At 44.1% G+C, this 13,592-nt stretch overlaps 1 protein-coding gene across 1 annotated transcript in view; it reads right to left on the bottom strand.

Moving 5' to 3' along the window:
- Positions 1 to 5,281: 5,281 nt before the first annotated feature.
- Positions 5,282 to 13,592, bottom strand: part of RGS6 (regulator of G protein signaling 6) — a gene marked incomplete at its 3' end in the record, with an annotated part of 266,689 nt that continues 258,378 nt past the window's right edge. Inside the window, exons 16-17 of the mRNA XM_063117616.1 lie at positions 12,899 to 12,988; positions 5,282 to 5,362 (exon numbers count right to left, since the gene is read on the bottom strand). Of these exons, the coding sequence (XP_062973686.1) occupies positions 5,282 to 5,362; positions 12,899 to 12,988 (171 nt within the window). The remainder of the gene's footprint in view (positions 5,363 to 12,898; positions 12,989 to 13,592) is intronic.

Raw genomic sequence — 13,592 nt, 5'->3', positions numbered from 1 at the left:
AAAGGATTGTCTTGAAGCACCCCCAGTGTACACATGATTGTAGACACTATACATCCCAAAGTATGGACTTTGGGTGTTGTATGGAGCTATCATCACAAGAGCTGGGCAACTGCCTCTGCTTCACATCTTGCTCACTCTTTCTTGTAATGCGCAATGCTGACACATCACATCATTGCCACCCTTATGCACATCACTCGGCTTCTAGCTGTGAAAACAGTACAATACACAGCATGGTGACATCACATCACACAACCTGTTTATGACGAAGTTACAAAGGAGAGGGCAGTGGCAATTCTGTCATAACGTCTAATTATGCCCCAAGTCTATTCCTAAACTTCTGCCCACTAGCCATCATCTAAAATATTTAAGTAAGTTGCTGTATAGATCACAGCTGCTTGCTATTCCTCATTGTGGGCCAGTCTTCTCTAAAATCAACTAATTAGAGTAAGTAATCTCTCTCTCTCTCTCTCTCTTCTTCCCACAGAGTTGAAAGCACAAATATATCACACATAACAGGGATTTTGAAGACATCACTTGCTACTGTCCTCTTTGTATTCATTCAGCAGGATCAAACAAGTGTACAAGAATATGCATGGTACAATTTGAGAAGATTTCCTAGTAAAGGATCAAAACATCAAAGTCTTTCTTAGAAGCTAGTAACAGTTCTTAAACAAGACATCACCATTAAGCTCTAAATACCCTCTAGGCCACAATGTGGCATTGGTAGTGGTTCATTAGAAAATAATAATAATAAAGTCTATTCCGTGTAATATCAGTTTTGGCTGTAAAAACGAATCAGCCCCTTTGATAAGCAAGAAAAGAGCAAGAAAGTAATTAATGTCACATGCTCTACAGGAACGTTTGGCATTTAGTTTCCAGAGTACATAACATCTATACCAAGGACTCAGCCCTAGAAAGATTCCATTTGCACATGGGATGTTGCAATGGCTTCTCAGAGAGGCCTCCGACGAGACTTCCCCAAGGTCAGCTGTGTTGGCGGGCAGGGCAGGGCAGAGTGTGGGGAGACTTTGAGGGAGATGGTCAGACAATGGTTCGCAATGGTTTTAGGGTATAAAATTCCAACTTGGGATTGGAAAATGTTTTTAGTAATAACCCCCTCCCCATGTGTGTGTGTGTGTGTGCACACACGCATGCAAAATAGGTTGGTTTGCTCATCGCTACTTCTAAGGCCACCTCAAATTCTTTGCAGCTGTGCAAAAAGACTGTGGTGGAAACCGAAGATGTTTCAGTTGGCTAAAGAAAATGCAAGATGCCAAAGGCTCCCTTTCCTGAACTACTGAAGTCCCACTAAAGAACAGATCGGGTGACTTTCATTGAAAGAAAGGTATTCAGGCTTAACTCCAATGGGGTGGGTTAGGTGTAACTTACTAGTTGCAATGAAAGAGAACTGAAACTCAAGCCCTTTTCGGGTATTCCTCTCGCGCTGGCCTACCTTGCTATCAGTGTGCTGGGAGCAAGGTTTGTAAGTAGAAGCCTGTTGTAAATATGTCTTCTGGTGTTTTGGAAGCCCGGTTGTGTCGGTGGAGGCTGGTGGCTCTGATGTCAGTGGGGACATGAATCCGCTCCAGGTTTCAGTCAGAATTCCAAGGTGCGAAGCAGCCTTAGAGATTAATAGCAGCTTTAGAGTTCTGGCTGGTTCCGAGTGAAACCCAGAGTGGATTCATGGCCCCACTGACATCAGAACAACCAGCCTCCAGTGGCAGGGTTCTCCATCACAGGGGGAGCCTGGGCACAATGAACAGCATTTCCCTGCAACGTGGAGATAGTGGGTGCAGGCGCTGCAGGGACATGATGGGGCCATATTTTCCTGCTCCATATGATTGTCAACACATGAACCTAACACCTAAATGCTGATGTCCTCTTCTACTTATTGTTATTGGCTCCCCCCCCCTCATGTTTTTAGGTCCTACACATTAGTAAGCCACCCTGATTGTCACCCATACAAATTAAAATGTATTCAAGGGATGCGTTAATACAATGAATAAACAGTGTTATGTAGATGATGAAGAGACATCCATTCATTGTTCTACGGGATCCTTTCAGAAAAATCAAATCAATTCCTCAGCGGCCTAGTCTGTTGTATCCAGATAGGAAGCTGCCAATTTACCTGCCAAGTATTACAAATTACTTATGTGTGTGCACGTGCGTGTACACATACACATGGCACAGGTCACAGCCAACACTTTTATAACTTGTGCCAAGGAGGAATGAGCTGATGGGCAGTGATACAAGATCAGTTCAGATGTATGGATGAAAATCACATTTATTCCATTGCAAAAAAGGGTATTTTTTTATCTGCCCTCCACCCCACCCCCAAGCCCTAGTAGCTTTCACTTCTCACAGGTTTTAAAATAAATACGGAATTGAGAAAGCCCACCGCCACCCAAATCCAGATGGCATGAGCAGAAACCAGAGTGAATAAAGAACCAGATGATGCAGATAACACAGGGATGAGGGAAGAACCAGAAACTTTCTCAAGATTTAGCTACATGTTGCATGTAGTATGGAGTTCCTTTAAATGACACTTTCGTTTTCTTTTACACAAAGCAGCCACCGAGACTCCAATCTGAAGGGCGAGTCTGGTATAGCTTTTCCCTTGAATGGGATAAATGTGGGATTAACTTTGGGGTAAATGTGGGATTTTTCAGCAGGAGGGCAGAGCAAGGAGAAAGGGTTAAGACGCTGCTCCCCTCCCACACTGGTGTTTCCCTTCTGCATGGCACAAGTGGGGGAAAGGAGTATTTTAAAAGAATCATGGAACTACATGTAACATATAGGTTACCATCAGTGAAGAAGAAGGGGAACTGGAAGGGAATAGAAGATTTAAAGGCGGAGCAACACCAAGAGGGGACCCTTATCCATTATACGAGAAACAACTTCGACAATGTGGCATATGTGCTGATTATATTGTAATTAGGGCTAAGCTGAAACTACTCACCTTATCTTTGAGTTTGTTTTTGAGAATATTGAAAAGCATGTTGCGACAGACTCTGGCATGCTGCGACAGACTTGGGCCATGTCAACACCAGCCCGATAGTCCGGGCTGGTCACAGCTTGGTCCCTGTGCGTCTATGCTTATGTAAAGTCCATAAAGTATGGACTTTACTACCACAAGATGTGGTGATGGCCAGCAACTTAGATGGCTTTAAAATGGGATCAGATAGATTCATGGATGATAAAGTTAGCAATGACTACTAGTTATGATGGCTACTACTAAGATCAGAGGCAGTATGCCACTGACTACCAAGTTGCAGGAGAGGACTATTGCTTTGTGAGCCTTCTGTAGGCATCTGGTTGGCCACTATGGGAAACAGGGTGCTGGAACAGATAGGATCTTGGTCGGATCCATTAGGGCTCTTCTTATGTTATTATGAATGGCCATGGTATCACGATGTATTCTATTCTATGACCAGGTTCAAAGGGCTTCTAAGCTCATGCCAAGCGCTTTTTGCTAGTCATGGGGAAATTTTGACTTTTTGAATAGCTCATCCTCATGGCATATCACAAACTCTTTGAAACTTTCCTTAGCAATTTGCAATTGGCAAAGGGAATCAGTGAGTGAGAAAAAGTACTTTAAATTAAATGCCTTTGGGCTCATGCTCCTTTGTCTAGGATCACTCACATTATCAGCCATTGCTTGTCTTTCAAAGTTTTGGATTCCATTCACTTAAAGATAGTTGATAAACCTATGTTGGGTCAACAGAAGTATAATAGACCTTTGGCACTGAGTTCAAATTCCACCTGTTTTGTTAATAAATGAAAACTCTCAGTTAACCATTATTGGGGGACTGATTTGAAAGAGGCTCATCAAACACTGATTAAACATTTTGTGGGAATTAGATACCAAAGAAGGAGTGCAACTTCTGCAATCAGTACATGTAACCTAATGTGCACCCTTGGTATGCAGAGAAAGGCAGAGCAAAAAGTGTGCCATGAATACATGTCTAAATTCCAGAGGGGTAGCTGTGTTCATCTACTACAGCAAAAAGAACAAAGTGTCTTGCGGACCCATGCTTTCGTGGAAGTAGACATCAACCCACAAAAGCTTAATGCCACCATAAATCTGTTAGCCTTCCCTGTGCCTCAAGATTGTTTGTTGTCAGAATGGAAATCTTTTTATTGTCATCATGGGGCTCAGTCCAATTCACTGCAGGTGGCGGGCTTCTCATTGGGCTCAAAAGAGCCCCTTTCCTATGTGGCAATGCATGCATGGGTGTGCATGGAGCTGAGGTACCAGGCATTTATATGGAACATGAGGCTTATATGCACCTTCCATATCACTGTCCAACCTCCTCCCTCCTCCTTCATCAAGGAATACAAGTTCTGAGCTCGCTCACCAGTGGTGTAGTAGAGCCAGGGTTCACAGGGTTGAAAGCATGAGGACTGAATAGCAGGATTATGACACCTGCCACCCCCTCAGGTTTCCCTGTTCAATCTGAGCATAGCTGCAATCTTCGCAGTAACTAGGGTGGGGGTGGAGAATGGACTTTCCCAGTAACAATACATTGTCTTGAGCTATTTCAATGGAATAGCCGACAGAAAGCTCTGGCGTGGGCTGGTCCATGAAGTCACGAAGAGTCGGAAGCGACTGAATGAATAAACAACAACAATTTCAATGAAGGCTGGTGGCTCTGATTTCAGTGGGGCTATAAGTCTATTCTGGGTTTCAGTCAGAACACTAAAGGACCTATTTTAGGGATAGTATTCAGCACCCCCTTTAGAACCCAGAGTGGATTCACAGACCCACCAAAATCAGAGCCACCAGCCTCCACTGAGCTATCCCACGTACACATATATAATGCACGCACACGCACACACACACACACACACACACAGATCAACACAACTACCTGCCATTTGGACTCGCCTTGTGGGCATGGCTACGGGGGAGCACCTGCACTTTAAAATTTAGCATGATCACTTACTCAACCGAGCAGAGGGAGGGGCTGCCTGAAGGTATGGGAGGTGCCCACAGGCTTCTCATTCCCTGTAATGATCTGGCATTCTGAGTGTCTGTGAATGCACACTGCATGGGAAAGGAGGAGAAAACAGGCTCTGAAATGCCCTCTAGGGAGCCGTTCTGGATGAGGTCGATTATCTAGCACGGACGGAATGGAGGCCGTTGTGTTTCATCCAAAATGCGTATCCTGAACTTCTACCCTTTTTATTGCACAGCAATGATTTAAATATGCTACTGAGGAACTGTTAAAAAAAATCTGAAATAAAGAAAATGCTGAAAAGAAAGGGAGAAATTAAAAAAAAAATAACCAAAAGCAAATGAACTTACCATACTGCGAGTGAACTTTTCTAGAGAAGTTCTACGACCTTGCTCATTCTCGGGCTTTGGAAGGGGAAAAAAAAGTTAGGAAGAAAAAAACACCCCAAACGAAACAAAAACCCCTTCAGCTTAAATCTGGCTTTAAAGGCATTCACAGAAGGAAAATAAGAAAACAATTAAACATCTCAAACACATGGCGACTGCTGTTTGCAACAGCAAAGCAACAGAAACTTTTGAACTACAATGTTGTGGCTGCTTTTCCCATTGGGAAGTATCCAGTTTCCTCTTAAAATGTAGCACAGTAGCTTCAGACAGTATCTAACAGCGTGTTTATGCCCTGTCAATTCTGTTTCGCACTGCTGATTTCCTTCTATAAGCAGGACCCCTATTTACACAAGGGAGATTTAGCACTTCCTAGGGAAGCCCCCCAAATGAGCAGAAAGCTGAGTTCCTTTGTTAATGGGGAGCAGTGAATTGTGGAGGTGTGCTGGCCGGCAGCAAAGGGAGAAAGGCTGGAGAAGAGCGGTTGCACAGCTGCAGCAGCAGCATCTCTTTCCCAGGAAGGGTCTGGCAGGTATCCTATGCAGAGCAGGCGAAGCACAGAAGAGATCGTCACCTCCGTGCTTCTCCCACACAGCATTTTTTGCTAGATGGGCATTTTTGACCATCTGACAAAGGCTCTGTGGAGGGGGACGGCAGGATGTGGGGAGGGCAGGGGAGAGCTGATAACCCTGCTTCCCCAGCCCCCTCCCCACCCACAGAACCACTCCCTTTCCATCCTCTCCAAGGTCGCTTTTGTGAGTTTGGAGAGGCCGTTGGCATGGTACTGTCCTCAGCAGCTGTGAGGAGGAGACAGAGGAGACGGGAGCTCAGACTCCTGAGTCCAAGGTTGGAGCACTGTCTTTGGCTTCAGATCCAGGAATCTGCACTATTCTGTGGTTCCCAGATGCTGCATAGGGGCCACAAGTTTGCTCTGCAAATGGATTAATAAGTTACTTACTCAGTAGTACTTCTCACTGTGTTCTGCAGGGCTTACTCCCAGTGACGTATGAATAGGATTGCAGTCTCATTGCAATCACTGGAGTAAGGTTTGGGATATGTTGAGCCTATGTTGTTGTTGTTGTTTTAAATTATGATTCCTTTTGTATTTTGCTATTCAGAAATTAGAAATATAAATAATATAGTGTTCCTATAATAAGAGAACCACAGACAGACATTGCAAATATGCTACCATTCTCCAGAGAAATGTCATTCAACTCATTTGGCATAAGACAAATCCTATTAGACATGAATGGAGACATAATTTCGATGGTCAGCATGTGGTTCTGTTGAGTACAGGAATTAGACTGGTCAGGAGAAAAGCTTCCCCCTCACGGTGCCAGGATCCCTGACCTGCCCCAGATCACCTGGATTTGGAAGTTGGCAAGACATGGATTTATAATGGATGCGCTGGGTGACATTTTTTTAAAAATAAAAATAAAAACAAAGAGCCAAGAAATCTGATAGAGTGGCTAATGATATTAAGGTTTTTCATGCTTCAAATCAAATGAAGCAAGGAAAAGAGCAGCATTGCTCCAGGAAGTCAGGGAGGTACATAACAACATTACCTAAATGCCCTGCTTTGCAAGTGAATGTTTCAATAATTTCATTCTTCCTGTCCACTGGTACTGCATGGGGGAGGGAGGGGAGCAGGATAGGGGTCCAACAGGGAAATGGTAAAAGACTGACCTTTGGAAAAATCCTTTGCATTCTCTCCGCTTCTGCTATTCAACTCACCACCCAGGATACAAAAATATAAGAACGTGCAGCTAATGATTGTGATTTATAAATCTGTTCAGATCTATATTCTGGCCCTTGAGCAGATGGAATAGAAATGGAAGGAATTACAACTTCCAGCATCCCCAGCTGGAATGGCTTTTTGGGGAAGGCTGGTCTACAAGACCTAATCAGGTACCTGGCATTAACATACTGCCTTCAGCAAGAATGGGCAGAAATACATCTTATCAGATAAAAAACAAAATCCCATAAAAAGAAGAGAGGAAAAATGGCGTCCAAGAGCTCCTGCCTATGTTGTCAACAACCCTCATGAGCCCATGGCAGAAGAGTCAAGATGCTTCTGCACAGAGGCTCCTTGGGACTGGGCTTCCTCTGGGCCTGGTTCACAGTTTTGCCTGTGAATCAAAATGCTCAGAATCCAAATTGCAACATTTGGGGCACTTGGGATTAAATGCCCAACCAGTGAATGCAGGTTACTGCGTAAAGGACTAAAAAAGAAGCCTGCAGGTCCATAAATAAAATGTTATGGACATGTTTTAGATGTGATAGGATTCTCATTGTGAGGAATGAGAAAGTCTGTACTTCTGAATTATTCTTTCAAATGGTCTTCAAATTACTTTACATATATCATTAGAAAGTAGAGACAGACTTTTTGGAAATGAGAATGCTAAAGTTTCTCTTGGCTGCAGGAATCTCTTTGTATGCATAATTAAGAAATATTTATTTATTTATTTATTTATTTATTAATTACATTTATATACTGCCCCATAGCTGAAGCTCTCTGGGTGGTTTACAAAAGTTGAGGTTTTGGACTAAAGAGTCTAGACTAACACAGGTTTTCTTCTTGGAGTAATGAAGCAGCCAAGGCTGTGACATCTGAAATCCAGATCGACACTACGGCTTTAAAGCACTTCATAACAGCTTTGAAAATGGTTCATGGAGTGCGTCTTGGGCTCCAACTGTCAAAACTGTTATAAAGCGCTTTAAAGCAGTAGTCTAGATCAGTGGTTCCCAAAGGGGGCGGTAGGATTGCATAGGGGAGCGCTAAGAGGCCAAGGGGTGGCAGGGGGGCACTTGAAGCGCCTCTCCAGAAGGTCTTAAAACCCAGGGGCATTTTTATGGGAGAAGGTAGTTTGGTCCCAAGCCATATAGGAGAAGAATCCACACATATATTAATACCATTTAAGAAGCGTCCTTTTAACGGTGAATTGAAATGTTTCAAAAGCACCAAAACGCTAATTTAGAGACATACCCTGCTTGGTGTGCCCTGTCACGCTGGCTGCAAAACAGAGGTGTTCACTCTCTTTTCCCTCCCTCCCTCGGTAAGCCTACAGGGGTGCTTTGGATTTTGAATAAATATTCAGTTAATTGTTACTGTTTTGAATGTTATTGTTATTATCTTCCTTAGTGGGTCGTTGAAAACCACTATTCTGAATAATGGTTTTTATAGTGTAGGGTAGGGGGCACTGGGCATGAGTTTGTGGAACCAGGAGAAAGGAAAGGAACCTCTCGTGCAAGCACTGAGTCATTACTGACTCTTGGAGGGACGCCAGCTTTCGCTGACGTTTTCTTGGCAGGCCTTATAGCGGGGTGGTTTGCTGTTGCCTTCCCCGGCCATTATTGCCTTTCCCCCAGCTAACTGGGTACTCATTTTACCGACCTCGGGAGGATGGAAGACTGAGTCAACCCAAGCCGGCTGCCTGAAACCAGCTTCCGCTGGGATCGAACTCAGGCCGTGGGGAGAGTTTCAGCTGCAGAAACTGCTGCTTTAATGCTCTGCGCCACACGAGGCTCTTTTGTGGAACCAAGGGGGTGGTTATCTGAAAAAGTTTGGTAATGGTATATATGCATATCAAATAAAGTTCAGTGTGCATTGGTTAGCAGCTGCATTCATGCCTAAGATATCCTGCTTAGCTGCATGCACTGTTAGCAGATGGATCTTTGTTTCCAAGGAAGATATTTGCCTGGGTTCACTGTTCATCCCTGGCCGATGGCTGGTTGGCCACTGTGTGAACAGACTGCTGGACTAGATGGACCCTTGGTCTGATCCAGCATGGCACTTCTTCTGTTCTTAAAGTAAATGGGGGCAAATCAAAGACAATAAGGGCACAATCTTATGCATGTTTAGAGAGAAAAAGTCCTACAGCTCCCAGCATTCCCCAGTGGGGGAGGCTGAGAGTTGTAGGACTTTTTTTCTGTCCGAACGTGCATAGGATTGCACCTTAACTTGTTTGTTTGAAAGTAGTTAGAATAATGACAAACAACAATACAGTCTGCTCCAACATGACAAGGGTGTCATTGATTAATGGCTGTAAATGCGGAATCCGACACACACACACACACACAAACAAATCTACAGGGTCTGGCTTATGCAGTTTTCAAACATGCAAGAAGGCTGTTGCCGCAAGAGAACAAACCAACCCATTGTTGCAGCAAAACAGTTGGGCATGGCTATTGAAAGAAAAAAAATGCTTTGATTAGGAAAGCGCTCATTCCAGTTAGCTGCAGAAAAGTGGATGAGGAAATGTGGGCTCCACATGTTTATTGTTTCTATGTTATATTCCACCCCCTTGCTTTCTTCCCCACTACCTGCTCCCTCCTACTTCACCCCCCATGTAAAGGAGTATGATATCTATTGCCAGGACGTGTCATCACTACACACAGAAAATCCTCTCCAAAAAGCCAAAGTTCCTTTGGAATGCAATAATATGTCTTGTCTCAATATGTGCAGATTTAAAACCACCTAGTTCTAAGACTGTGCTTACGACAGCAATAAAACCTGTCTGTGGGGAAAACATACAACCTATCAGAGCAAACGTAGCAGCTAAAGCCACAGGCCAAGGATCGGTAGGGAAAAAGATGATTTGATCAATGATTACTACACCGGGAGAATGAAATCACATTATATTCACATTTTTCTGGATTAAAACTAGTCACACATCACACTCTTACACTCAGAAAAGCATATATAATTTCCCAGTCAACTCCTAGGACAGGTTTCACCCTCACAACTGTGAGATGGCCCAGGTAGTACTGCCTCCCTGTGTCCCATCCTTCCATCTTCCCTGTCACAGATGGCTCAGGGATGGGATTGAACACCCCCTCCACACACAGGCCTTTCAGTAGTAGTGCAGGTTGGTTTCGTGCATCTTTACATCTTCCTTCAGGTTGCTTTGCTTTAAAGGGGATGGTTTTCACAAAGTTGCATTTGGAGTTTTTTTGTTTTTTTTGAGACCAAGCACTTCTTGGTCATATACATATATTTCTTCAATGGTGAAAAGGAAGAGCCTTGATGGTGGTGGCCCCCCTCCCATGGAATTCCCTGCCTCTGGAGGTCAGGCTGGCACCAACTTTGTATTCCTTTCGGCACCTCCTGAAAACGTCATTGTTCCAGGAAGCCTTTCCTTAATGACCAGCCATGGTTCATGGTTCACTTTTCATTTTGCTTCTTTTAAAAATCTATTTTAAGGTGTTTTATTCTGTTTTTATTTTATTTTATCTAGTACACCGCTCCAAAATTTTGAATGGGGAGCGGCATATAAATAGTGTAAATAAATAAATAAAATCAGAATGAAACTAGTCAGCTCCAGCAACGCCACTGCCTCTGGAGCAACCCCCCTGCAATTCCACTCATCTTTCCCTTTTAACAATCTTTCTAGGATGAAAGTGCTGGAATGTATGACCCCATTTTTTTAAAAGCAACAACAACCACAAAGGACAGGGGCTGGTGACCCTGCTTTAAGCACAGCAATCCCCTTTGTAAGATGGCTACCCCACCATCTATTGCATATGGTCATGATACTGCACTACCACCTCAGGAGCCAAGTTACTGCTACGTTAACACGATGAATAAAATCTGATACTTTTCATCATCTGACAAGACCCTGACAGAGGCAACCGAAAGATGTTTATTGCCAAGCACCGAGCAACCATGAAGCTTTGTCTAAAGGCAGGATCTGATTGAAAGCAGGCTTGTCCGAATGGTGAGATGCCAAGCTGAACACAGCCCAGTAGCAAGCCACGTAAGGCTGCCCACCAGGGGCTTAAGACCATGCTGAAGAGCAACAACAAACCCACATAGAACAAAAACCATCCTTATCGCCTCAACTTTCCCATTCCAGCTAGGCTTAATGCCACGTATACCTCTAAAAGTACCCTGTATCTGTAGTCGATGCCTGGTGGAACAGAAGGTCTCATTTTGTTCACTGCCTCTATACAGCATCCGCAATGGCAGCCAGCATTTAAAATACAGCTCTGGGAAGTTCCCGAGCATTGTGCTGGTGGTGCTAAATAAATGCTGAAGGGTCCAGTGGACTGTGCTGAATTGTTCCAGCACATTAGATCCAATCCTTGCTTGTGAGTAAGCTGAAATGTGCAGATGGTATTCTCACACCAACTCATGCTAGGAATGATCCTGCACACACATCTCCACTCCAGGGCCAAGAAGAGCTCTGTGTGCACTTCTCCACTGTGCATGAGAGGCTGCCCCTGACTGAAAATGAATGTGAAGCTTAGCTCAGGAACTCCAGCTGTGCCTCGGAGCTCCTGTACACAAAGGACTGCTAGATTGTGGAAAATATGTTCTATAATTCAGGGCACATTGGAGCTATTGCAATCAGGCTGACTTGAATTTGGCAGCATGTGGAGGCCCCAGCAGGATGGAGAACGCAGAGAGCAAAGCAAAGGGATACTGCAGCAAGCGCAAACTGCAGATGATGGGTGGAAATGTATGAAGTAGACTTGCTCAACCTGGTGCCCTCCAGATGTGTTGGACTGCATCTCCCATCATTCCCAGCCACCACTGCACCAGGTTGAGGAAGGTTGATATAAAGTCTCTTGAAGGTCAAAGGTGTCTAGGAGAATTGGGTACATCCTCTCTCTGGTGCCTGCATACAATATGGTTAGGGGTGGAGGATCTTCTGACGGACATTTAAACAAGGCCACAAATGGGGAGCTCCCCACCCCATTTCTCCAACGAGAACCACCTGCTAGGACCTGATAATCCACACACCAATACCTTTATTACTTTGACCTGGATGTGCTGTTATCAGTGGGCATGCTGGTATCCAAAGGAGGAAATGAATGGGAAAGTGCGCCATTTTTGAAGAATGATCAGCCCGAGTTGTAATTAGTACTCCTTTAAAAGGGGGAAGCAATCGACATTCAGTAAAGTGCAGGTAAAGGGGAATGGAGGGGAATTGATAGGAAATCAAGAGGAAGTCTCCAGGTAAGGCATCCCCTCAAAAAAACACCATGAGGTTCAATTTAAGAGATTAAACAGAAGAAGATTTTGTTCTACTTCCTAAGTGTTACTACCATGGTTTTGAAACCACAGCTTACCTCTGCCTTTCCCAACCTGGTGCCCTGGACTTCAGCTCCTATCAGCCCCAGCCAACATAGTCAATAGTCAGTAATGCTGGGCACTGAAGAACAAGTCATCTGGAGGGCACCAGGTTGGGGAAGGCTGGTTTACATTTTATAAGACGATCTTGAACCTAAAGGATAGAATGGAATTTTACTGCCTCATGTTGGGCATCAAAGACCCCTGACTCCGTATACAGCGGCTTATATTTCCAGTGACCCTGGGATGGGACAGTCAAATTAGGTCTCCCTCACGTTTATTGCTGAAGGTGTTTATAGGGATGCCAAACGTGGAGCTTTGAGGAAGAGAAGGAAAGAAAAGTGCTCTCATTCCTTTAGAAGAAAAGGGAACACCCCACCCCCACCCCGCGCCTCCTAAATTTTCATGTTCGCACAGCAGCAAGCAGCAGGCAGGAGTCAAGAAGTGCTCAGAGATGCAAGCACGTCCTTCCCGATAGATACCTTCTTCTTTGCCAGCAACAAGTCTTGATAAGCATTAGAACGGAGAAAGCGTGCATAGCTGTCACTCTTCATCAGCTTGTAAATATGCTCCTGTGGGAAGGGAAGAAATGACAGGCTGAGATTTGTTACTGGACACCAGTCAACATTTCCTGGATGCATCTAAGAGAGAAAGAGAATACCGAGGCACAAGTGGGGTATATTTTCCCTTCTATCCCTTGAATGTGATGGGTGTTCAATGGAGAGCACCCTAGCTCACCTATCCACCAGGAGAAAGGATATTATGAGTCTGGTCCTGGACAGAAAGATCTTGGGTGATGGATAGGGGTGTTGGAGAAATCCACAATGAATTTGAATGAGTTCAGATTTTTATCTGCGGATTCCGCACCAGAATGGCTTTTTCCAAGTTGCATAGATTTGCGCATTAGCACAAGTGGAATGAAATTCTTGTGCATCCTTAAAGAAAATCTGATTCCACCAATGAGCGGATGACAGAATGAAAGACACCTGACAATCCTCGAAACATAGACAGAATGGATTTAACAAAATCTGTACATCCCTAGTGATGGAACAAGGATGTATGAATGATTACTTATGCAGTTAAAGTAATTTTATCCCACCTTTCCACCCAAAGACCTTCAAATCATCTTACTATTAATTTTCTCAGAAGCTGGGTAGGTGCTCATTTTGATTAGAG

Source organism: Elgaria multicarinata, chromosome 2 (assembly GCF_023053635.1).
Source record: "Elgaria multicarinata webbii isolate HBS135686 ecotype San Diego chromosome 2, rElgMul1.1.pri, whole genome shotgun sequence".
Taxonomy (NCBI): Eukaryota; Metazoa; Chordata; class Lepidosauria; order Squamata; family Anguidae; genus Elgaria; species Elgaria multicarinata.
This window is presented reverse-complemented; position numbering and strand designations above follow the sequence as displayed.